This window comes from Hemicordylus capensis, chromosome 2, assembly GCF_027244095.1.
Source record: "Hemicordylus capensis ecotype Gifberg chromosome 2, rHemCap1.1.pri, whole genome shotgun sequence".
Taxonomy (NCBI): domain Eukaryota; kingdom Metazoa; phylum Chordata; class Lepidosauria; order Squamata; family Cordylidae; genus Hemicordylus; species Hemicordylus capensis.
In genome coordinates this window covers 193,867,490-193,893,730 of record NC_069658.1, presented here as the reverse complement: position 1 = coordinate 193,893,730, position 26,241 = coordinate 193,867,490, and the positions used below count along the sequence as shown (strand labels likewise).

General features: G+C 50.0%; 1 protein-coding gene across 11 annotated transcripts in view; it reads left to right on the top strand.

Annotated features, from left to right (window-relative positions):
- Positions 1-25,864, top strand: part of NCKAP1L (NCK associated protein 1 like) — a 102,392-nt gene extending 76,528 nt beyond the window's left edge. For all 11 annotated transcript variants that reach the window (XM_053291310.1, XM_053291313.1, XM_053291305.1 and 8 more), the window contains 5 exons: positions 1,887-1,980; positions 5,799-5,915; positions 8,295-8,404; positions 12,663-12,752; positions 25,176-25,864. In XM_053291310.1, coding sequence (XP_053147285.1) covers positions 1,887-1,980; positions 5,799-5,915; positions 8,295-8,404; positions 12,663-12,752; positions 25,176-25,301 — 537 coding nt within the window. In that variant the 3' untranslated portion in view covers positions 25,302-25,864. The remainder of the gene's footprint in view (positions 1-1,886; positions 1,981-5,798; positions 5,916-8,294; positions 8,405-12,662; positions 12,753-25,175) is intronic.
- The last annotated feature ends 377 nt before the right edge of the window (positions 25,865-26,241 follow it).

Below are 26,241 nucleotides of genomic sequence, written 5' to 3'. Positions count from 1 at the left end.
CACTTCCTTTCTGGGAGAGGTCAGAGATGCTGAGGGAGGTGGCTGATGAGGTCACCCCCTCACGGTGCCCCTGGCGGAGCATACTTCTACGCGGAGGATATTGCCAACCCAGGTGATGTACGAAGTGGGACACACACACACATGATTTCAGCACTGAGAACTTCTCTTTGGATTCCTCTCAGGGCTTGAGCATGTCTCCAGCCCAGGTGTCGCCTCCTAATACAGGGACTGATATTATTCGGCTTTGAATGGTGTGCTACGGCATGCAGTATAGGACGGACACATCATTGTCCTGGCTCAGCAGGGACCGTACAAACCATGTTTGGTGGATGACAGAAAGGGGAGGGAGGCGAGCGATTCACAGGGAGCAGGAGGGATGGGTTAGGGTTGACGACGGAGGAGGAGGAGGAGGTGAAGCGAGTATCAGGTGCTTCGGAACTGCGGGTTAAAACCCTGGATCGGGAGCTGGAGACAATCCTGGCAGAACCAAAGACCTTGAGCCTCTTGGTATCTGTCCTTTATCTCCTGTGAGATGGAGTGCTGGTTCTCCTGAGGTACAAGCTGATTTGTGTTCAGGCAGCAGGAACAGGAGGGAGCCTTCTGGCTGCTCAGATGCAGGCATGTGCGCTATGGGTGGAAGCCTGTCAAAAAGATCCTGGCAGGGGAGGGAGTGCTGATATGTCTGCAACTGGCTTTGGGTTTTGTTCTGCTCACTGTCCGTGTTAGCGCTTTTGCTCAGCCCTGGCATGAGAAATCAAAGCACGATCCCTGGCTGTAGTCCATCTGTGGCTGTGGAACTCGGCCAGAGCAACATCCCCACACCAGCCAGGCTTCTCCAAGCCTTTGCCTCTCCCCTTCCGCCGCCCTTGCTTCTCACCCCTTTCTCCCCAGGTGCTTGTGGAAGCTGATGAAACCTTGGCCCCACCTGCAAGCATTACTTGCCATTCTGTGTATGCGCAGACTTGCGCTCTGCTTACGGCTCCAAGCAAGTGGCCTAGACCTGGCTCACCACAAGGAATGCCGCCTTCCGCAGGTGGTGGGGGAGGAAAGCTGTTCTTCCGGTAGTGAGCATGAACTGTCCCTTGTGCTAAACAGGATCTGCCCTGGTTTGCACTGGGATGGGAGACTACATGTGAGCCCTGTAAGATATCCCCCTTTAGGGGATGGGTCCATAGTTCAGTGGCAGAGCATCTGCTTGCATGCAGAAGGTCCCAGTTTCACTCCCTGGCCTAGCAGCATCTCCAGGTAGGACTGGGAGAGACCCCTGCCTGAAACCTTGGAGAGCTGCTGCCAGACAGTGTAGGCAGTACTGAGCTGGATGGACCAATGGTCTGACTCGGTAGACGGCAGCTTCCTAGGTTCCTAGTTAACTTCTTGAATGCTCCCTTCTATAAAAAGCCAAAAGTGAGCACCTCGAGGAGAGGGCTGGGGTAGAAGATTTCCCCTGATGTGCTAGTGTGCTTTGCCACCACCCCGCCATTGAAAGAAGTGATGTGGTGTGTTTTGCCATTAAAGACTGGCACCCCCACCTGCGGTCATAGGAACATAGGAAGCTGCCATATACTGAATCAGACCCTTGGTCCAGCTAGCTCAATCTTGTCTACCCAGACTGGCAGCGGCTTCTCCAAGGTTGCGAGCAGGAGTCTCTCTCAGCCCTACCTTGGAGATGCTGCCAGGGAGGGAACTTGGAACCTTCTGCATGCAAGAAGCGGCAAAGTCTAGGATTCTCCCCCCTTCTTCTCCTGCAGGTATAGATCAGGCCGAGGTCCTGCCTTGTGTTGCAGTAAAGGCCACAGCACAGATTGGAACAAAGAGACAAGGAGCAGTAGCAGCTCCATGTGTGTCTCTTCTAATGTCTAATTCCACCTTGGCTGCCTTTCCTTTAGATCACCTTGAGCATCTTCGAACTAGCCACAGCTGCAGGGGCCCCATGTGACATCGACCCAGCCCTGGTGGCTGCCCTTTCCAGCCTGAAGAAAGGTAAGAGCCGAACTTGCCTCTCTTTCTCCGTCCCCCATCCCAGCGTGGCCGAACGGTGGCTGTGCCAAAGGCCTTCCTCTCTCATCCATGCAAGAGGCCCAGAAGGCAGCTTCTCTGGCACCAGGAAAGTGTAGCGTATCAAAGAACGGTACAGGGCATCTTTCCAGGCGGTGCGTCATCTCGGCGATAATAAATATTTAACTCTGTCTCCGGGAGCTGCCGTTGCTTGGATGCTGTCACCGGTTTGTTTGCGTTAAAAGACTCCCGCTCGAGCTTTAGCCAAGAGTGTCGGTTTCCCTGCATTTTGCTTTGCATCTTTCTCAGGTGGCGGTGGCAGGCTGTGGTTGTTGCAGGGTGTATCCAGGGGTTCCGGTTCCCACAGCTAGGTGCATGCAACCTGCTTGTTGAGGGCTGTAATTTTTACCCCCGTTATTTAGCAAAGCACTAAAGAAGTTGCCCACTCCATTTACAGAGTAGAATGCAGAGTTTAGTTGTTGCAGCTATTTAGAGAAGACACATCGAGATTCTTGTGGAATCTAAATACTAAGTAGATTTTATTGGTGAAGTACAATTTGGATACCACCTTAAGTGGCACAGCGGGGAAATGCTTGACTAACAAGCAGAAGGTTGCCAGTTCGAATCCCTGCTGGTACTATATTGGGCAGCAGCAATACAGGAAGATGCTGAAAAGGCATCATCTCATACTGCGCGGGAGGAGGCAATGGTAAATTCCTCCTGTACTCTACCAAGAAAACCACAGGGCTCTGTGGGCGCCAGGAGTCGAAATAGACTTGACAGCACACTTTACCTTTACCTTTTACAATTTGGAGAGGAGAGACCTAACCCTGATCTATAGAATTTCATAATGAATAGGTAGGGGGAGAGAGAGAGATGTTTCCATCTGCTCTCTAAGAGGAAAGGAAGGGATTCTGACTCAGCACAGGAAATACCTGTAGAGTCATATCAGGGGTCATAGAGTAGAGACAGGTAGAACAGCTAGGGAGACTCTTACTCACTGTCTCTGTTCCCAGTGCCCCTAGTGGTCATTCAGATAATTGGTGCAAAAGGTTGATGCACTGGAACTCCAACACTTCTTGCCTGGAGGCACACTGGTGTTGAACAGAGGCAGGGCTGGAAGACACTTTGCAGGCAGTGTCTTTTGCCCCCTTGCTTTTGCTTCTGTGCAATTCTTTCCTCTCTTTCCTTCACATTTGGACCTGACATCCACATCGTTCTCCACTGCAAGGCCCAGAGGCCGGTGGTGGCCGCCATCAGCCCTAAGTGCAGCTCCTTGGCTAATGGTTTGTGGGGCCTGTGTAAAGCTTCGGCTGAAGCAGAAACCTCTGCACAATTTTTGTATGGTGCCCGGGGGGACAACCATTCTCACCATGCTGCCCAGCACTGGGGAGGGGTGGGGATTCTTGAAGGGAAGTGGAGCCCCCGTGAGCCCCTGCAGCATCTTGGAAGGTGTGCAGAGAGTGCTGGGAAGTGGAGCCCTTCCCAGGGCTTTCCCCACAGAGCTCTTAAGATAAGGCTCCATCTCTCTTCAAGGGCCCTCCCAGCATTGAGGAAAAACACAGTACTCTGCAGAGGTCAGCACAGTGGGAAATGGCTTTTGCATTCAAGGTGGGTTGTTTTTTGGGGGGGTGGGGTGGCCAAAAGGGCTCCCTGTTTGAAAAATAGTGAAGATCACTGACATCGTTATTATGGCAAAGGGTATCACTGTGAGGTCATCATACGTAGGCCTCGGAATCTCCGGCACCAAGTCCCTGCGGCAACGAAAACTTCTCTGCTGATGCCTGGGAGCCTGTCCTCCTCTTAGATTAGCAGGCCGTTTCTGCTCTCTGGCTTACATAGGGACATAGGGAGCTGCCCTATAGTGAGTCAGACCCTTGGTCTATCAAGCTCAGTATTGTCTTCACAGACTGGCAGCGGCTTCTCCACGGTTGCAGGCAGGAGTCTCTCTCTCAGCTCTATCTTGGAGATGCTGCCAGGGAGGGAACTTGGAACCTAGATGCTCTTCCCAGAGCAGCTCCATCCCCTGAGGGTGCCTTGGCTACCTCTCCTGGATTCTCTCTTGCTGTGCCCTGGATCAGAGCTGTGGAAAGGCCAGTGCGTCGCCGTAGACCCTTGGTCAGGACTGAGTTGAGGGGCTGTGGTCTCCCGTGACTTTGAAAAATGCAATGGCAAGGATTGAAGCGCAGCACTAGATCTCTTCCCTGCAATAGGCCAGGCGGAGTGGCGGGGGGGGGGTGGATAGGTGGATAGAGGGGGGGACTTGGCAGCCCCTTGCTAGGCAGGTGAGACTGTGCGTACAAAGACAGCCCCCCCTTTGCCATCTTCAACCGATGTGGCTGCTGCTGGAGTCCTAGAAGCAGTTGAGTGCAGCAGTGATGGCTGGGACTTTCCCCCTTGCAGCCAGACTAGGCTCCTGCAGCAGCCCTTTCCTCTCTGCCTCCTCGAGCTTCTTGTCAGTGCCCAGGTCTCTGAAGGACTCTTCCAGCTCTGGCTCCCCTCCATCCCACTGCCATTCCTGTTTAGAGAGGTGCAATTTGTCACACCTTTCCACACACCTTACACACCTATGTTTTTTCTAGACAGGAAAGCAAAGCAAATAGAAGGAGTTTAATACAAAGAGCAGGAGTTTAATCCCTCCGCTTAAGTGACACCAAGACTTGAGAGCGCGCATGTGTGTGTGTGCGCGTGCGCGCGCGCTTGAGGCTGCCCAACTCATTGTGAATGTTGCTCCCTCTCAGTCACCTCCAGGCTTGTTTTTCTTCCTGCTTATGCCCCATCTCCTCCCCAGCTCTGGGAATTCATAATTGCTGCCACCAGGAAAGCAGCGTTTAGCTTGGGTAGGAAGCCTCCCCAAGCCAACTCTGCAAGCATTGCTTTCTCTACCTCTCCAGTGCCGATCTCGGCCTGAGCCTGTGCTACTCGCCTCCATGCTGTAGGAGTCTGACCGGGGTTTGAGGAAAGGGCTTTGCATAAGCCTGTCCAGCCTCTTGGGTGACGAACTGCCTCCTAAGTTTTGGCTGGCTCAGGGGGGTTCTAGGCCCGTGGCCCCACTCAGCCCAAGGATCAGTTGCAGGGAAGCAAGGGCAGGAAAGGGGGCATGCCTTCGTCTCCTGCTTGTGGGTTTCCTGGAGGTATTTGGTGGGCCACTGTGAGAAAGGGGATGCTGGACTAGAGAGGCCTTGGGCCTGATCCACTAGGGCTGTTCATGTGACTCGGCCCTTCTTGCCCATTGGCTGCGTTTCCAGAGTACAGGATCCCCTTCCCTGTTTTTTATGGTGTTTCTTGCTACATGAATGAAGTCTCAGCTAGGTGAGGTGAACTGTATCTTGGTCCTCCCTGTTTGGGAGGTGGATACATTGATGTTCTTTTACATGTGAACCCAATCAAGTTCCGCACACTGGGAGGGATTCTGGGCAATTGTCCCTCCCCTCCCTCCCTGGAGAGGCCTGTCTCTCACTTTGAGAGCAGTATCCTGAGTCCTTGCAGCAGGACATGGAAGAAAGATGCACCTTCCGGCTTCCTTTCCGCCACATGCTATGCCTAGTGGCGAGCTTTTTCTCCCTTTGTTTCTTTTCCCACTGCACACGTGTCGATTCAATCAGTGACAGTGCTGTTCAGCTCGCCCGCTCCATCCATCAGATAACGTATCGGCCTGTCACTGGTTTAAAAAGCCTCCCCCACCCCCGTATGTTTTTGGTGAGCCTGTCGAGCAGCCAGGCTGGGGAGAGGAACCAACCGTGTAAATCAAGCTTATTGCTGAAATCTCTTGCTGTACATCATCCTTTTTGCCTCCCTGATAGACAGCTCTTCCCCAGAGGAGGACTACAAGACGTCCTGTCTGCTGCTGGTCTTTGTGGCTGTGTCTCTGCCGCTCCTGGCCATTGACCCTTCCTCGGTTTACACCACCGAGATGGATGGTAAGAAACAAGGCGCAGGCTTCCTGCTCCCTCCCTAAACCTGCTGTGCTGATCTGCTCCCTCATGCATGCACACCAGCTCTGAAAAACAGGGATGCCTGCACGTGTTAGTGGCTGTCAGGTGGTGGTTACTCAGGGACATAGGAAGCGGCCTAATACCGAGTCAGGCCATTGTTCTGTCTAGCTCTGTATTGTCTACAGCAGGCCTGCTCAACTTCGGCCCTCCTGCAGATGTTGGCCTACAACTCCCATAATCCCTGGCTATTGGCCACTGTGGCTGGGGATTATGGGAGTTGTAGTCTAAAAACAGCTGAGGGGCCTAAGTTGAGCAGGCCTGGCGCTGACTGCTAGTGGCTCTCCGAGTCTTTCCCAGTCTATTTGGAGATGCCAGGTACTGAACCGGAGACCTTCTGTATGCCAGCATACAGATGCTCTTCTGCTGATCTACGGCCCCATCCAATTAGTTGCCACATAATTTGCATAATATGCAAATTAGGCCACCCGGATTTGGGAAGCTAGAATATGGCAACCCTATGCCCAGTGCTCTCCCAGCATTGGGCCCTAATGGGGAGGAACAGATAACTAGCAGGACCTGCCCACTAGTCCCCTGCATGCTCCACATGGTGCCTGGCACTGGGAAAGCTAACCAGGAAGTGAAGGAGGTGAATGAGCTTCTCCTTCAGCACTGGCACTCTGATGGTGGCACTGGAGGAGGAGGAGGAGGAGATTTGCCCCCTGGTTAGACATAGGAACATAGGAAGCTGCCATATACTGAGTCAGACCATAGGTCCATCTCGTTCAGTATTGTCTATACAGACTGGCAGTGGCTTCTTCAAGGTTGCAGGTGGGAATCTCTCTCAGCCCTATCTTGGAGAAGCCAGGGAGGGAACTTGGAGCCTAAATGCTCTTCACAGAGCAGCTCCATCCCCCTTAAGGGGAATATCTTACAGTGCTCACACATCAAGTCTCCCATTCATATACAACCAGGGTAGACCCTGCTTAGCTTGAGGGGACAAGTCATGCTTGCTACCACAAGACCAGCTCTCTTCCCATGTACCTCCCAGCACCAGGCACCATGAGAGGGAAGCAGTGGATTTGTGAGTGCACACAGCATGCTGGCTGGTCCCTACTCCCCACCCCGCCCCCGCCCCCGTCCCATGGTGTCAGGAGCCAGGAAGTATAACCAGGTGGCAAAACTTCACCCCCACCCCCCTTTAGCACCGCCCTCAGAGTGGCAGTGCTGAAAGAGAAGCTCATTCACCTCCTGGTTAGCTGTCCCTGTGCCAGGGGAACGACTTTGAAAACTGTTTTTGCTGGAAACACTGTATATGAACATTCTAGATAAGAATATTCATGAAATATTTTCTGAATTCCATCCAGCTCGGCAGTCACACGGGTGTGAAAGTCTTCCTCGCCACAGCTAATGAGACCAGCGTGGTGTAGTGGTTAGAGTGCCGGACTAGGACTGGGGAGACCCGAGTTCAAATCTCCATTCGGCCATGAATCTTTCAGGGTGACTCTGGGCCAGTCATTTCTCTCTCAGCCTAACTTACTTCACAGGGTTGTTGTGGAAGAGAAACTCAAGTATGTAGTACCCTGCTCTGGGCTCCTTGGAGGAAGAGTGGGATGTAAAATAATAATAAAGAATGCCCTCTTGCTGCCCTTCCCCTCTGTAGCCCTACCCCACCCAGATAAGATGACCTTGATGCAGAACCCGGTCCTTGAACGCTATTGGCTTGCCCATTACAACAAATGGACCTAGAATGGATTAGAGACTATTGAGGGGGGATTTAGCTACACTGCTTAAAAACACCTATGGGCTGCTCTGGCACTGATTGCTTTGCACAGCTCACTCATGCCGATCGCACCTCACTCACTGCAGACGAGCTATATTGGCGGGGTAGAGGATGCACCCTCAAACTTTGTGGTTCATATGGCAAGCCCACCCAGTTGCTGTTACCATTTGTTGAGGGTGCTGAGAGTTCTTGGTTAAAGATCTCCAACCCAGGAGTGCAGTGTGTGTGGCCTAGCGACTAGATTGGCAGAGATATGGGACTCAAGAGCAGACCAATAAGAGGATGACGCCTAAACTTGTTGGTCTGCTCTCTGACTATACCCTGCCTTCCTCGCAGGCAAAGCTTCACCGAGAGGCTTTAAACCTCAAGTTTACCGTATAGACTTCAGCAACCCAGGTGCATTTTCCAGGTCCACATTTTTTTAAAAAATTCACTGGCTACTGGGTATCTAGATTTTTGCACCCTTGCCATGATCCGTTGGCAGACTTTCAATTTCCAGGGTTCCTTGGTTGGAAACTACCATGGTTAATTTTTTTTTAAAAAAAAGTTTGGAAATGATGTAAGGGTGTTTCTCCTTCCTGTAGGCTATAGCAACAACATCCACTGCCTCGCTAAAGCCATCATTCAGGTGTCAGCTGCCCTCTTCACCATCTACAGCAAGAACATCGAGACCCACCTCAAGGAATTCCTGGTGGTGAGTGAAACTCCTGGTCTCCTCTGGGTGATATAAGTGTTTCTCAACCAGTGGCTCTTCTGGGGCCAGGAAACTAGGTTTATCCATGGGATCATCATAAAGAACCTTAGGCCCGTCTTTTTCTCATTTCTTCCCCAAATGGCATCACACTCCCCTAGGCTCACTAACTACCTCTAGCTCGGTCAGCAATCCACAACCCAAATGGGAGCCTTCAATCTCCTTTTATTCAGACATCTCATATTGGGGGCGGGGGGAATATGAGAAATGCGGGCCCTCCATCTCTTTTTATACAGACATCTCATGTTTTTTTCCAATGTGAGATGTCTGAATAAAAAGAGATGGAAGGCTCCCATTTGGGTTGTGGCTTGCTGACTGCGCTAGAGGTAGTGAGGGTCGTTGGAAAAGCTGTGGCTGGTGCTGCTAGAGGATGAACTGTGATTTGGGAGTTTACATAGGAACCTAGGAAGCTGCCTTATGCCAAGTCAGACCATTGGTCCATCTAGCCTCCGTATTGTCTACATCAGTGGTTCTTGACATGGGTCCACCAGATATTGCTGAACTACAACTCCCAGCACCCCCAGCCACAATTTATTGTGGCCGGGGATGCTGGGAGTTGTCATTCATCAACATCTGGTGGACCCCACGTTAAGCACTGACTGGCAGCATCTCTCCAGGGTTTCAGACAGAGACTCTTTCCTAGCCCTACCTGGAGATGCCGGATGCATGCCAAGCATAGGGCTCATTTTCTTACCCATGTAGGTGGCCTTCGGCAGGCTTTATTATCCCAGCCTATTCCTTTCATCTGCAATGAGGAACAGCAGCAGTGGGCTTCCTGCCTGTTGCAAGGATTGCTGTGATAATGTATATGAAGTGCTTTGAACACTGAATGGATATAAATGCTGTTTTTTAAAAAAAAAAATTAAGAGAGAAACGCAAAGCTGCCGCCTCCTCTGTCCCCCATCTTGTGCACACTCTAGTCCTCTGTCCCCCATCTTGTGCACACTCTAGAACTCTGATCAATATAAGCAGAGTGTTGCTGGAAGGAGGAGATCCAACAAGGGCAGTGCCTGGCTACAAAAGACCGTTCTGCTGTTACCATATCTTGGGTTTTCTGCCATCCATTTTTTTCTGCTTTTAAGCCCACATCTGCTAAAAATGAACATATTGGATGAAGGGATGTCTTTTACACAGCAAGATCTGTCTCTGTTATAAGATTAAAACAAGACAAAACCACTCACCCCTGTTATTGCATGATAAAATGTGACCATCATTATGAACTCTGCTTGTCTGATCTAAGAGTCTTTCTGATAAGGAGCATATTTACCAGCCTAAGGTTCCAGCAAATGCCTTTTACTGCTCTGTGTGGATGCTTCTTCGGGACATATGATGTGGCCAAAGAGACTGAGTTTGTGGTGCAGGTAGTCCAGAAGATTTCCATGAGCACACCCCTCCATTGTCTTTTTTTTCATTCTGGGTCCTGCTTATAAGAAGACAACAAAAACTTATTTCTCCAGCTCTATTCAACACTCTGACTGGGCTCTGGCAGTGAACTCAGCTGTGGACCTACAGTGAGCTTTCATGCCGATACCAAAGCACATTAGGAAGCTATTGGGGGTGCCTGAAATACCTTCCCCTTCCTCCTTGACTTGGCAGGGCAGTGTGCCAATCTTGCCTTTTCAAAGGTAGGCAAAACAATAGCTAGCCTGAGAACTGCTGACGGGGTTCTCTTCTAGCCAAGCCGGATAAATTAACGGAGGACCAGTAAGGAAGCAGATATCTATTGAAGGAGGCGAGAGAGTGCGCGTGTAAGGGTGGACCCTTCTTTTCTCCGCCGGCTTTCTCGACAACCCACAGGTGCAGGGCAGCACAGCAGACGGAAACTCTGTTTCCTCTTGTTATAAGTACTCAAGATAACTGTTTTCAAGAACTTCATTTTGGCAAATTAAATTCAGTGCAGCAACGCTTTTCCATGGACCACATGGGATGTGACTGTAGCTCAGTGGGAGAGCATCTGCTTTGCCTGCAGAAGGTCTCCTGTTCAACCCCTGACATCTGAAACTATGGCTGGGAGAGACTCCTGCCTGTAACCTTGGAGAGCTGCTACCAGTCAGAGTAGACAATACTGGGCTAGACGGACCAAGGGTCTGACTCCGTAGAAGGCAGCTTCCTACATTCCTACAACCTACCTTTAAAAGCTGTCCAACAAAACACACAGGAGCACACAGCAGATTGTAGCCAACTGCAGTTACCTTTGGGCCCTGAATCAGGGACATTAACTGTGCATCTGCCCAGGTGGGGACTTTGCAATCTCTCTCTTCCAGATAGTTTCCTCCCTGCTCATATTTCAGGCTGCTCACGGAGCACACAAAACTCTGGTGTCCCATGGCTAGCACAGAGAAGAGTCAGTCCCACTGGCTGTGAGTGATGGATAGTGGCACACTAAGCATGATCACTTTCTTATTTCTAGCCTTTGGGAGTCAACGTGATTTATCTGTTGATTAGAAGCCATGGCAGTTTACGCTCCTGCTGCCATCAGACTTGGTGGAACGTTTCTTTGCAGCTCAGTGCAAGGGCGCTGCCTTGAGTGGCAGAAGCAGCTTGATTGTCGACAGTCAGGTGCGCTGCAAGCAGGGGTAGAGCTATGATTGAGCGAAGGGGTTCAAAGAACCCTGGCCCCCAGCTCCACCCCTCCCTATTTTCTTCATTATCTCCCTCACTCCGAGGGGCTGCCAGCGAGAGGGATGAACATGGGCCCCCTCTCCCCTAGCTATGCTGCAAGGTCACTGGGGTGGTGCAGAAATTCAGCAAGTACAGCTTTCCTACAACATAGAGGTGCAGTGATGGGAAATACTTCGCCTATTGGATTTCTGCCTGGTGGTCTGTTAAAGGCACAAGAGACTGGCTAGAACAAGTTTGCTAATCCCTGCCTGGAAGAGAGATTCCCATCACAGGTTGCCTCATAGTACAGAATGAGATGCATTCCTGCTGCCAAGAAATTAAAGATGTCTTCGCTTTTAATTGATCTGATTAAATTTACATGTTGTCAAAAGAGAGGCTGCTTTTTCCCGAGGATTCTGAAAAAAGATGCCTGTTTCTCTGTTGTGTTTAACAATGTGGTTGGGTCTGTCTGTCTTTTACAAATGGTATTTATTTGAAGCAAAGAAAGCCATTTTTATTATTTTTGTCACATCTGGGAAGCAGGCAAATGCTCTGACCCTCTTAGTTTGTGAGTGTGACTGCTGATTTCCAAATCTACTGAAGCGGATAGTGCCGTGGTTCTATTTCCCCAATCAGCCAGTGTTCTTTAGCAGCAATTTTAAACACATCAGCCAGTTAATGTTGGCAGAGGGAAGAGATGTGCACTGCTAGCTCACTGCCACAGTACCAGCCGCGCTGAGCATCTTTTCACAGAGACTGGATGAACATGACGCACAGCTGCATGTAACTTTGTCCTGACATTTTTGTTGTTTGTTTCTTCATTTGTAAGAAAAGGCCGCTGTGGGTGTCTGCAGTCTTGAGTGGAAGACCTGGTGGCAGAGAGATAGGCTGCTTAAGCATTCCCTCTTGGGCCATTTTTCTGCTCCCCCAGCTGCCTTTCTTCCTACAAGAGCAAAGATAAGGAATTCATTTCTACCAGGTCAGAAAAGCTTCTGGTGGCGCAATTTTGAGTGGAAAGTCAACCAAAGAGGAAACTCTTAAGCCGCCTCGCTCTGCCACTTGCTGGTCTTCGGTTCAAAAGTGCATCCTCCTTTTGTAGATACAAGTATTTTGAAGATACAGATATTACACAGCCCCTTTAAAGCAGAGGAGAACAGATCTGTGCCTCCTCCTCCGCCACTTGCCGCCATCCTGGCACTCCCCCCAGCTATGCCCGTGTGACGACAGGGCATCTCCCAGCAGTCCCTGAATGGTGCTGGCACACACACACAGCCTCTGCGCATGCGTGACGGCCTTCTGCGTGCCAGTACTGCACAGGGGTTGCTGGGAGATGCCCAGTGCGCGTGCCTAGCTGGGGGAGCACTGGGATGGCAGTGAGCGGAGGAAGAGCAGGTCCAGAACTGTTCTACTCTGCTTTAAAGGGGCCGTGTAAGCCCATGATTTTAAAGGGAGGTCTCCACGATTTGGACAGCCAAATTGCGTTTTGGCACATCCCTCATCCAAAAACAGCCGGAGAGCTGAAGTAGTGGAGCCCTACTCTGAAAGCTCTAGCTGCTGTTCTCTGCAGGCAAATTGACCATTGTCTCTTTTGTCTTCTCAGTTGGCCTCTGTGAGCCTTTTGCAACTGGGACAAGAACCTGACAGGATGAAAGCCAAGAACCGGGAGTCCATCTCACTGCTTATATACTTGGTGAGTGTTCCTGAAATGATAGAAGGTTGCTGGATAAGTCTTTCCCCGCCCCCAGAATGCATGTGAAATGAATGAGGGCCACTTCACACATGAAAAAATTCCTTCACAGAAAGTGACTGTTTACACAGTCAGAGCTCCTGTCAAATTAGAAATGGGACCAGCAAAAAGTCTGGCCTGGAAGCTTTTATGGAAGTCAGGGAGTGTCACCTGACTTGCTCTGGCCTCTTGTGGTCAAGAGGCTTCTTGACTGGTCCTTCTTGTAAGTCCTTTCTTTGGCCAGAGCTGAGTGATGGCACACAGGCCAAATGCCATCCTAATATCCCGCATGCTGAATTACGGGGCTGCCTTTGAAGACTTTTCAGAAACTTCAGTTGGTCCAGAATGCAGCTGCCAGGCAGAATCAGCCAGAAGGGACACATCACACATTAGCTCTTCAACAGCTTTGCTAGCTCTGTTTCCAAGCACAACTCAAAGAGCTGGTGCTTTCTTTGATTTTAAAGCACTACATGGGATGCCTGAAGGATCGCTCCCACACAAACTTGCCAGAGTATCATGTCCAGAGACCTTCCTCAGAATGTCTCCGCTGTCTGAGAGGAGACAGTCGGTGACTGGGGAAAGGGCCTTCTGTTCTCGGTGGTGTCGCAATTTCAGGACTTGCAGCAGACTTGAGTCCTGATTCCTCCCTCTGTAGAAATCAGCTTACAGCCCACATGTAGATCTTTACATGGGATGATCGTGTGTGTGTACTTTGCTCCATGGTCCCACTGTGCAAAAAGCAAACTGTCAAATATTTTGAGAATAAGTCAAATATTTTGAGAATAGCCTATCAGACAATAGAAGTGATAGAATTCAATAGTTGAAGCAAGATGTCTGAGATGAGACACCTGTAGCATCAGAAACCTCTGGCTTGTTGTTTAATGCCACTGTTGTTGCTCAATTAATATCCACTACTATATACATGTGTGTGTAATCATTACATGCGATGATCCAGGGAGGCATCTTTCTGTTTTCCTGTATGTGATAGGGGTGTGTGTGTGTGTCTATATATATATATTGGAATAAATTGAAAAATGAACCAAAAGGACCCATTTGGTTCATTTTTCGTTCATTCTAAAATGAATACTGAGAGCTCTGAATGAATATTGAATGTGTTCCTTGTTCATAACTCGTTATTTATTCAGAGCTTGTTTGGGTGTATTGCGGGGGGTTAACCATTCTGGTCCCCGGAAAATGAGTGTTGGGTGGGGGGGGCAAAAGCTCACTCCTTGCAAGCAGGGCTTGCTCTAAGGTTCTTGGCACCGTAGGCAAAGCTTGACTTTGGCATGTGCACACACATACACACCCCTCAGCTGAGGAGTGTGGAGCTCTGGCTTTAACCTGAGCCAGTCAGGCTGCTCATTCATGTCAGATGACCAGTCTACGTGGATGGCCAGTGAATGACTAGCCTGCCCTGGCTTGGGAATACAGTGGGAGAAGTAGAAATAGTTGAGGTGTGAGGAGCAAGGAGGCTGCCTGATGCCCACCCTTCCTCTGTTGTTATTGCCGCCCCCTCCCTCCCCTCAGCAATGCAGGCCCTGCAGCCTTCAGGGCCAAGCAAACTCAGCGTCTCCCTGAGAGGCAGGTCTTAACAGCGCAGTGAGGAGCTTCCTTCCATGACAAGTCAATGGTTGTGTGCATCCCTTACTTCCTGTTTGGGGTCTGGGCACTTGAGAAACAAGGATAGGGGCTCCCACATGAGCAGCTGCAGTGGCAACCGAGCAGAATGAGGCAGGAGGGGGCAGGGACGGAGCACAGTGATGGGGGAGGAAAGCAAGGCAGAGACCACCTAGCAGGTAGGCCTTACCCACTGAACATTCACACAGGGAACTGCAGTGCTTCCCAGGAACTGGTGCCCTAGATGCCTGCCTAGGTCTGCCTAGTGGATGGACTGGCCCTGCCTGCAAAGACCCCCTCTGCCCAGAGACTTCTTTGCTACTGGATGAGGACATCTCACGTGGGTTGTCCTTCCCATGTTCTCCAGGAGGCAGGACTGTGTGAATTATGAGACGCTTTAAGAGCCTGGGAAGGTGGGCCGCACCCAGTTCTTCTAGTCCTGCATCCTGCTCCAGAGACAGCCTTCTCCTTTTAGCCAAACTTTCTCTTCTTATATTCTTTTTACTTTGTTCCTTCATCTTCTCTTTCTAAAACAAAACAAAAAACCCTCCTATTTCTCTTCTTTTCTGTCCCTTGGCCTTCTGTGGCCCAAATGCCAGGCAGAATCCAGAATGTTTTCCTCACCAAAGGGAAGAAGAACTCAGCCTTTCCTCCCCCGAGCAGACCTCACCTACAAGTGGTGGCAACCTGCTCCGCTGCCGTTGGCACGTCAATGATCATCTGGTCCTGCTGATGCTCTCCATTGGAGGTGGCAACCCCAATCCTTTAGAAGGCCCATCAGGCCCAGCTGATCCCTGTTCTTGGCCCAGGCACAACTGGTCCTCTCCGCCAGTCCCAACAGACCCCAAAATGTCAATGGACCCTTCCACAAATGCACCGCAGCCCTTCAGCATTCCAGCAGGAGTGCAGGGCCTTGCTCTGCCCACCACACGGCCTCCCAGACAGCCACACCATGCAGACTCACCTCCTCTAGCAGCACCTCGTAGAATGACATTGCTGCCTACAGGCCCACCGCTTCAGCTCTCTTATCCCTGGCCTGACCAGCAACAGAGGCCCTCCAGAGTGAGCACTCCTCCAATGCCAACGCCCCTGACGCCACCTCCTGGCAATGACCTAACAATGCCAGACAAAGACCATGAGCAAGGCCAAGAAAGGCCTGGCAATGGCGAGAAAGGGTCTCCCTCACAGCTGATTCTGCCAGGATGTCCAAACAGTGAGTTGGACCAGCAAATCCCTGAGCTGCCAAATGGAACTGGTGAGACCTGGGTCTCCCTGCCCTGCCCCCTGTCCCTTCGCTTCTCTCAAAAGTCCCACCAGCCTAGCAGGCCTGATTTCAGGGTGTCATTTTTAAGTCACTCCGGCAGCATAAACTTCCCAAAAACTCTAGGAAACGGGCCAAAGACAAGGAATCGTCCTATTCCTCCTCCTCTTCTTCGTTGTCTAGCGCTCCTAAAAAGCAAAAGCAAACATCTAAGCATAGGGAAGCTTATAAGAACAAAAAAGCAAAAAAGTCCAAAAAGCAGAGGAAGTCCAACAGAGGAATTCAAGGCACCCCTTCCAACTCCTCTGCCATCTTGGGCGATGACTGCTCAGATCACCATCCCAGAAGGCCAGTCCTGGACCTGCCTAACCCGGGACCCATCATAGATCTTGAAAATCCTGATACTGTCCCAGAGGACCCAGACACTCCAGGGACAGAAAACCCTGATTTAAAAGTGGACTCTTGGGAGGGAGGAGAATGGTCTGATTACCAAACCTCTGAATCATTCTCCAAATCCTTCAGGCTTTTTCCACCAGATGACTTTATGCACTTATTTACCACAGCCATCAATACACTTGGGTTCCATCAACAGCTGCACAAAACCACCTTCCACCATCCCGAGAAACGCTAGTTTTCCCAGTGTTTCACTTCCCTGATTGTTTTGTGGACACAGTTAAACAGGAATAGAAAGCGCCTACAGCGAATAGAAAGACCATTCCTCTCATTCATGAGTTCTATAGCCTTACCTAGGAGGCTTCAGAAATGTTTTAGGTTGCTCCCACCAATGCTCCTATGGCAGCCCTGACCAATGCCGACATTCTCCTTCAAGAAGGGGACAGTGCTCTCAGAGCAATACTGTACTGGATTTAATGTTCTTAAGCAAATATGTCAAGTGCAGAAAGTTCAGGATGGAGGCACTACAATCCATTGCAGAATCCCTACATCACTCTGACTTTGTGGCATCAGAAGACAGGTGTACCTCCATGTGCCAATCCACCTGCTCAGTCGCCCATTCCTCCACTTCAGATACGTGCACCATCAGTATCAATACAAGGCCCTTCCATTTGACCTCTTCTCAGCACCCAGGATCTTCACAAAAATCCTGGCCCCTTTCGTAACCCACGTTTGCCTGTGAGGCATTCAAATATTTGCCTACGTAACGATCTCCTGGTGAAGTCTCCCTCACTAGCAACAACAGAGTCAGATGTGAGCAACATGCTTCAGGCACTCAGAACACGGATTCCTAATGAGCAGGTCCAAGAGTCACTTACTTCCCTCCAACTGGATCCACCGTCTGGGAGTATTAATAGATACCTCTCCGGACCGACTGATTCTTCCTCCAGATCACATACAAGATATCCTGCTACTGTTATACCAAGTATTTTCAGCCCCAACAGTACCCTAGCTAGGTCTTATGATGGCATCTTTTGAAGCAGTGCCATGGGCCCACTTCCACCTCCGCATGCTCCAGTGGTTCCTTCTACCCTACCAGAACGATATAGCATGTCAGAGACCCACCAGAATAAAACTACCACCACAGGTCACACATTCCTTCCTCTGGTGGACCCAACCACACCATCTCCTTTGTGGCAAGACCTTCCTGGACCATTCCAGGATTATAATGATGACGAATGCCAGCCTTTCTGGTTGGGGGGCTCATTACCTACACCATTTGGCTTAAGGAAAATGATCCCTCCAGGTACAAGCTCACAGTATCAACTGGTTGGAACTCAGAACCATTCATCTCACTCTCCATCTAGCATCTACTACAGAACCAACATGTATTAGTTTGAACGGACAATGTCACAGTGAGGGCACAAGATGCCTTCCCTTCACCAGGAAGCATCTCTTGCTCCAATGGGCAGAGTCTCATTTGGCTTCCCTAACAGTGCATCACGTCAGCAGATCCCTCAACACACAAGCTGACTGGCTCAGCAGGAAATAGATACATCCAGCAGAATGGAGCAGCAACCTTCACACATTCAGCCTGCTAACCCAAGCCCTGGGACACCCTCAAGTGGACCTCTTTGCCTTGCCAACCAACGCGAAGCTAGCCAGGTTCTTCTCTCGATTCCCCTGCAAGGGGGCAGAAGCAGTGGATGTCCCATCCTCCCCATAGCCCCTGCTGCTCCTATATGCCTTCCATCCCATACCAGTCCTCAGCCACCTACTTTGCAGAATCCGTCTCCTCAAGTAATCCTGATGGCACCATATTGGCCCCAGAGACCATGGTTCACAGAAATACTACACCTTGCTGTCTAAGGTCCCAGGTTCCTCCCGGTGACACTGGACCTACTTCACCAAGGCCCCATCCTCCACCATGACCTGGTATGGTTCAAGCTTACTGCTTGGCGACTGAACGGAACATCTTGAAACACCCTGGCTATGCACATAAAATGTTGAACACTGTCCTCGCATCCAGGAGAGATTGACAAATCATATTTACCAGTCCGCCTGGTGAGTTTTTCTCCGTTGGTGCCAGCATCATAAGATCTCAGTAGACGACTGCGGCCTTTCTGAGCTGTGCCAGTTTTTTACAAGATAGTCTTGATAAAGGTTTCAAGGCCAACACATTCAAATGTTAAGCAGTTTCTCTGGCGAACCTCCTGTCCACCTCTTCCTCTTAAAGGCCAACATTCTCATCCTCACCTTAAACGTTTTCTCAGGGGCTCCACTCTACTACCACCCCTGACTGTACACAGGTTCCCATCCTGGGATTTGCATTAAGTTCTATGTGCACTTCACAAACTACCCTTTGAGCCCATTAGATTGATATTGCTCCACCCACTCTCTTTTTAAAATTAGCCTCTTTGATGGCCATCACATTAGCCAAACATGTCTCAGAATTGCGTGCACTGTCTGCCAATCCCAATTTTTGCATTATTTTCACCGAACTACATCCTCCTAATCCAAGATCCTTCTTTTCTACCTAAAGCGGCTTCCATCTTTCACTACTCTAAAGATATAATCTTCCCATCAGTTTGTCCTAAGCCAGTTTGTTTATTTTATTTGTTACATTTCTATATCACCCCATCCAGAGGCTCTGGGCTGCGTACAATACCACCCTTCTTGGAAACAACCTGGCATAAACTTGAAATGCACCTTTGTCTAAAGGTATACCTCTCCCGCACAGCTTCCTATCGTTCCACGGATGCATTGTTCGTTTCTTTTCTACTGCCCTCTATGGGCCAGAAAATTTCCACCACTACCATTGTCGGATGGATTAAGGCCTGCATCTCATTAGTCTATGAGGTAAGAACCTTCGCCCACCTCTTCATATCACAGCACACTCCACAAGTTCAGCGGCCACCTCGGCTGCCTTTTCCACTAATGCACCACTGTCAGAAATCTGCAGCGTGGCCACCTGGGCATTGCCTTCCACATTCATTCAACATTACAAGCTCGACCTACATTGCTCAGCACAAGCAGCTTTTGGCAGATGGGTTCTTCAACAGGTTCTTCCGCCCCGGTAGACACTGATGCCAACACTCAGGTCTCTTAGCTGTGGCATGTCCCATGTGAGATGTCCTCATCCAGCAGCAGGGAAAGGAGCATTGGTCACTCACCGTGAAGGCTGCTTCTTGTTGCTGGATTTTAGGACATCTTGACCCACCTGTCCAGATCTACTGCATGTACTCCTTTTTTTCTCTCTGCTTACAATTATCTCTGTACTTTAGACTTAGATACTACGAACTGAGTGGGGTTCTCCTTCCCAGGCTGTTAAAGCATCTCATAATTTACATAGTCCTGCCTCCTGGAGCACATGGGAAGGATTACCCATGAGAGATGTACTCAAATCCAGCAGCATGAAGAAGCCTTCACGGTGAGTAACCAATGCTCCTTTTTGCCCATCAGCAGCCATTTTCTAGAGTCCAAGGTCTTTGATTTCCCTCAGACTCTAATAGAGCCGTTTTACTCCATTAGAGTTTCTGGGGAATGGGAAATGCAAACAAATGAAATAATAATGAGTGAGTAATGAAATGAATGTGATTTTCCCAACTGAATAACTAAATGAATGAAGTACTTAATAACAAAAACAAATGGAATAACTAAACACAAAGACATATTTGCATCTCCCATATTTGTGAAACAAGTGAATCGGCCCTGAGTGTGTGAAAACGGAACCTGGAAAAACTGGGATCGAATTCCAGTTTGGCAATTGAATTATCTGAGATGTACATATTCTTGTCCAGTGCTAGAGGTGGGGTGAGGGGAGGGAAACCACGTCTACAAGTTTCAAGCAGAAGTTGGCTGTGCATGGTGCTGATTGGCTGAATCTCTGCCATGTTACCAAGAAACCAACACAAACATTCACTCCGGTCCCCAGAGCACATCTGCACTTTTATCAAGATGCTTCCTATATTTAAAGAAATTGATAGGGCAACAAACAGATAAATTCATGACCATTCAGCATTAAAAAATAAATAAATTAAAAAGGCAGCAGTCCCTTTTGAAGCAAGACGGATGGCTGAGCCAACGTTGGGTTTGCTGAGACGTGTGTCTGACATTTCAGTTAAGAAGGGGGTGACTGAGGGGACGTGCTGTGAACTCCCTTTTTCTGTTGCATCTGTCTTTGTCTGGGTTGCCATGAAGGGATGGAAAATGACTATTCACTGAAACTATTCCACGGGGCTGCAGGGAGTCGTCATTGGGATGTAGAGGCCCCTGAATCAGAAGACTCAGACAGGCCTCCAAGCTACCCTCTGCAATAGTGTGGAGGAGCTACTCTGGGGTGAGGCTGCGGATCGGGACTGGCCACGACCTTCATGACCTTAGTAGACTGGCTGGAAGAGCACTTTGATCTTTATCTTGCTCATCCCGTAGAAACATAGGAAGCCTGCCTTGTACTGAGTCAGACCATTGATCCATCCAGCTCAGTCTTGTCTACACTGACTGCCAGTGGCTCTCCAAGGTTTCAGGCAGGAGTCTCTCCAAGCCCTACCTGGAGATGCCAGGGATTGAGCCTGAGGCCTTCTGCAGGCCAAGCAGGTGCTCCATCACTGAGCTATGGCCCCATCTCCCAAGTCTCAAGGGCTGCTTGTGGCATAAGGACAAAACCTCTACAGCTGACAGCAGTGCTATAAGTAGAGGTTGTTCTCACAACCAGGCTTTTGTGGGTAGGAGAGGATTAAGCTGGGTATGGAGGCTCATTTGGAGTCACAGGAACCTCTCCTACCCCATGCCTGCGTAATGAGGTTAAAACATGGTAACCCATGTTTTAACCAAGGTAGGACAGAAACCTCCACTGTTCTACCTCAGCTTCTGGTTGTATGAGTGATGAGACCCGCTGCTGTTGCTCCTGGGAGCTGGTGGCCATGTTTACAAGAGTACTGAGAGGAAAGTGGGGCAAGGAGAGGCGTGCTGCTGCAATGCTGATGGCTGCCTTTTCGCTGCCCATGCAGTGCATTGTGGGATACTGGAAGACTCCCAGCTCCTGAATGCAGCCTTGAGGAATACCACTGTAGTGCTCATGTGGGCACATGGGCAGCGGAGCCCAACGGAGGCTCTGGTCATGTGGGAAGAAGCAGGTAGGTTCCTGCTTTCCCTCCAGCATCCCCCCACTCCCATTTGGTCATGAGAATGACCTCATAGAGTTTTTCACTCTGCTTTGTCTGACCCTGCTCTAACCTTAACAATCACCCCAGTCACCAGCCCCTCCGCCTTCTGCCACTTATGGCTCTTCTTGCCTGGGCTGTGGGCATTGATACCTGGGAGCCAGCAGAGAAGGGAGGGGCAGCTTCACTCTTGCCTCCTAGAGGTTTCAGGACTGCTTGCCATCTGGTCTGGGAGAGAGCTCCCCTAGCAGCAAGTGGCCACATCTCAAGGTCCAAAGCCGCACTTGGTGATACATCTCCATTAGGAGCCCCCATGGCAGCAGGAGATGGTTATTGATTCTTCTGCTGATGGGAGGAGACGGCTCAGCTAGGGAGGGCCTGGATTGCTGTATGGGATTCATATTCGCTGGACGAACAGCTTTTGCAGCAAAGCAATTTAAATGCAAATGTTTCAGTCTGGAGCATGCGAATGAGCTGGCATGGCACTCACTTGCGCTGCCCCAGCTGGGGGGGATGGACCCCACTGCCTTTAGTACTTGCCATTCTTAATGGAAGGGGCTAATCACCAGACAAGAAGGGGAAATAGCTTGCTGGCTCCTGTTGACAGCAGAGACAGGCTAGAAAAACACAAGTGACCAGCAAGTCAGTAGTGTGAACATAAGGACAGCCCTGCTGGATCAGGCCCAAGGCCTATCTAGTCCAGCATCCTGTTTCACACAGTGGCCCACCAGATGCCTCTGAGATGCCCACAAGCAAGAAGTGAGGGTATGCCCTCTCTCCTGCTGTAGCTCCCCTGTAATTGGTATTTAGAGGCATCCTGCCCCTGAGTTTGGAAGTAGTAGCATGGATGCTTCATGGATTTGTTTAAGTCCCTTTTAAAGCCATCCAAGCTGGTGGCCTTCACCATGTCCCATGGCAGAGAATTCCAATTTCAAACTTGAGTTTTTTAGGAACCCTTGGGTGAATGCCCTCTGGTTTCAGAGCTCTCTTTGGGTCAAAGGATCAGCATTTCCCTCATTTATACAGGTGGGGTAAAATCTGCAACATTGAACTATCTTGGTCGGTTGTAAATTCTCATTCTCCCATATAAATACCTTTTAAAAGGTGATAGCAATAGCAATAGCAATAGCACTTACATTTATATACCGCTCTATAGCCAGAGCTCTCTAAGCGGTTTACAATGATTTAGCATATTGTCCCCAACATTCTGGGTACTCATTTTACCGACCTTGGAAGGATGGAAGGCTGAGTCAACCTTGAGCCCCTGGTCAGGATCGAACTTGTAACCTTCTGGTTACAGGGCGGCAATTTTACCACTGCGCCACCAGGGGCTCTTAGCCAAGTTATTGGAGGATAGGCCAGTCAATGGCTCTTAGTCAGGTTGGCTCTAGGGAGCCTCTGTGTTCAAGGGCTGTATGCTGCTGAATACCACTTGTCAAGGAGCAACAGGAGAAGTGGGTTGTGGCCTCCATGCCCTGCTTGTGGGCTTCTCAGAGGCATCCGGCTGGCAACTGTGGGAAAGCAGAATGATGGACCAAGTGGACCTTTAATCTGATCTAGCAGGGCACTTTTCTTCCTGGAGATTTGCAATAAAAGACCAGGCAGGTCTCTGCTGAGGATAATTTCGGCACAGGATGTCTTACTCAGGGTGTCGAGTTCGATGGGATGACCTGTGTTGGGGATGGGGCTGTCACTCAGTGGTAGAGCATCTGATTTGCATGCAAAAGGTCCCAGGTTCAATCCCTGGCAACATCTCCAGGTAGGGCTGAGAAAGGCTTCTGCCTGGAACTAGGGATGTGCCTGAACTGGTTTGGAGGCCATGCTGGAGGCCTCCGAACCGGTCCGGTTCCGAGCCGGTCCGGTGGTTCGGCACGGAGGGGGGTTGTAGCTTTAAGGGCGGGGGGTGGTACTTCCCCCCCCCGCCGCTCTTCCCCCTCCGGCGCTGTGTTTTTAGATAAAGATTCTGGGGCGGCAGCGTTCCTCCCTGCTGCCCCTGCCCCCGTCATTAGCCTGCAAGTGCCGAAGTTAGTAACACACATGCGCCTGTTCTGCCGTGCATGTGCATCTGTCACCGCCGCGCGCGCTCCGCAGACGTCACACGTCGACGGGTGCGCACCTGCCGCCACCACGCGCGCGCTCCGCAGACATCACACGTCGATGTGTGACGTTTGCAGAGTGCGCGCGGTGTCGGTGGGTGCACACGCGCGGCAGAACGGGCGCATGCGTGTTACTAACTTCGGCACTTGCAGGCTAACGACGGGGGCAGGGGTGGCAGGGAGGAACGCTGCCGCCCCAGAATCTTTATCGAAAAACAAAGTGCCGGAGGGAGAAGAGCGGCGGGGCGGGGGGAAGTACCACCACTCTGCCCTTAAAACTACAAAAACCCCCCACCCGGTGCCAGACCGGACTGGTTCGGAGCCTTGCACATCCCTACCTGGAACCTTGGAGAGCCGTTGCAAGTCAGAGTAGACAGTACTGAGCTCGATGGACTAAGGGTCTGACGTGGGATAAGGCAGTTACCTATGCTCCCATGAGAGCAGCTTGACCTTTGGGTTCCTTCTTGCTTCATCTCAGTGCAAAAAAGGCGTAGTCATGCCCAGATGTCCTGTTCCCTGCCCGTGACTGGTTGCTGAGAGACTGAAGCTTAGGCCTCCAAATTCTCAAAGCAACTAGATTTGACAGGAAACCTGCAAACTGTTTTTGCAAAATCAATACATCTGCACAGGTCAACGTTTGTACGATTTCTTTGGAGTGTAGAATTCTTAGCACAGATTTCTAATGCTGGAGACAGGTGATAGCACCCTGCCCCCCACCCAAGAGTTGAACATTTGAAAGAGGGTATGCTGTGTATAGTGTATATACCCACATGCCATTTTCTCTTCTGCTAAACAGGTTCCTGTATTGTTTTAAAATTAAAGTCTTGTTCAAGCAGGGGTGACGGTAAAAGTGTGTGTGTGTGTGTGTGTGTGTGTGCGCGCGCGCGCACACACGATGGGAAGTGATCCAAGCCTGTATGTTGTTGTTTGAAGTCATGGAATTGTTATAGAAACAAGGAATCTGGGACCATTTCCACAAGCCATTGAGATTGGAGAGTTTACAATAGATTTTAGCCTCATTCAGACATTATTAAAAAGGAGGCTGCACCTAAGTACAGCCTCCAAAAGCTGACCAGAAATACTGCCTGACAGGTCAAGCAGTCAACTCTCCCAACATGCCCCACACACTTACGGCCTTCATCTGAAGAGGGTGTTTCCGCGAGTGAGAGAGTCAGGTGCCTAAGTTTCCCGCTCACGGAAGCATCCATCATTATGCTTACAGTCGCCTCTTCAAACAAACTCTGTAAGTATGTGGAGCGTGTCGGGAGAGTTAAATGATTGACACATTGGGTTGGACTTCTGTACTTGGGTACAGACTCCTTTTTAATATCGTCTGAATGAGGCTTTTGAGACAGCATAAGGTGGTGTGAGACAGGTTTCACTTCCCATCACATACACTTTCCCCTGCTGTCACTTCTGGTGTCAAAGAGGTTTTTCAGTTTTTTGAAACTGCCCCCCAGCCCCCAAACCCTGGAAACAGGGCCGGGAGCCCTGGCAGGGTGTGGGGCCCGGGGCAAATAAACCAGTGCAGGGCCCCCTTCCAGTTAATTCTAATGGGTGCTAAAAGAGCAGGGCCCAGGGCCATGCCCTAAGGACAGCCCTGCCTGCAAAAGCAGTTTACCAGAGGCAAAAATGGGACAAGTATGCATCCTGCAAAAAGCAGTTCCTCTTTGAGACTTCCTTCTACGCCCTGGAAAACAGTATCATCTGTCTCTAGGCAGAGTCCAGAATTTTACCTGGGTGCAGAACCTGGATATTTTCAGCACCCAGGTACTCCTAGCCTCGACATGCATGTCAGCCGTACAAGCCAGGAATACGCTTCCCCTGCCTAACCCCCACTTCTCCCTCTCTCTTTCAGCTTGTGGAGGAGTCGTCCTTCTTGACCATTGACATGCTGGAGACCTGCTTCCCTTACGTGCTGTTGCGGAATGCCTACCGTGAGGTCTCCAGGGCCTCTGCGCTGAGCCGGCTTCCTGCACACTGACAACCTCCCGTCTCACCCACAGTTCAAAGGGGGCAAGAGCTGCGCTGGCCCATCAGCAGTGAAATTCAGAACACCATTCGCAGGGAGGGTGGATAGGAGTTGGATGAGGTGTCACTTCTGTGCCTTAGTTTACCGTCTGATGGCAACAACGTCCAGCTTCTTGAGTGTTCGGCTCAAGTGCTGATTGTCTCTCCTTGGCTAGCTTAATCTTTAAAGCTGGGCATTAATGTCTCTGTTTGCTAATCTGTGATGGCCCCGCCCCGTGTTGCTTTCTTCGCTTTTAAGAAAACCAGCATGGTCTTCTTGTACTTGATTTGCCAACCCCATTGGTATCCCAACAGACCCAAGGCTGCCCAGTGCCATCGACTTAACCCCCTAATCCTTAAGCCCTTCAGAAACTAAGTCCAAGTGTATGTAACTGTATTTGCACATTCTTCCCCTCTGTCAAAATTTAGATTGTAAGCTCCTCGGGACAGGGATTTACCTCTTTGTTAGACATATATATTACTCAGTGATGTTAATAGCACTATAGAAATAATAAAGAATAGTAATCTTCACTCCTACCAGTGAAACACTGGCAATGGAATATTCAAAAAAAGAAAATATTTTTACATATGTAAGCAATTTGAATGGGTTTTTCTGCCATGCCCTCCCTTTGCAAAATCCTGGGGATTGTAGCTCTGTGAGAAAGTGAGAAAGACTGTTACTGAAGATTTAATTCTGCTGCTTCTTTCATTGTGTGCACACAATTGTTTTTCATGGGGCCAATCTTTTTCAAAGGCCCTGCGCTGAGATGGGGCCAAGCCAAGCAAGTGTGGCCAATAGAAATGGGTGAGCACTCTCTCCTTGGTATTAACGACGACAACACAGTGGCTTTCTGGGAAAAAGTGGGAAGAAATTGGATCATCTTTTAAGTCAATAGAAGGCTCAGAAGAGCCTG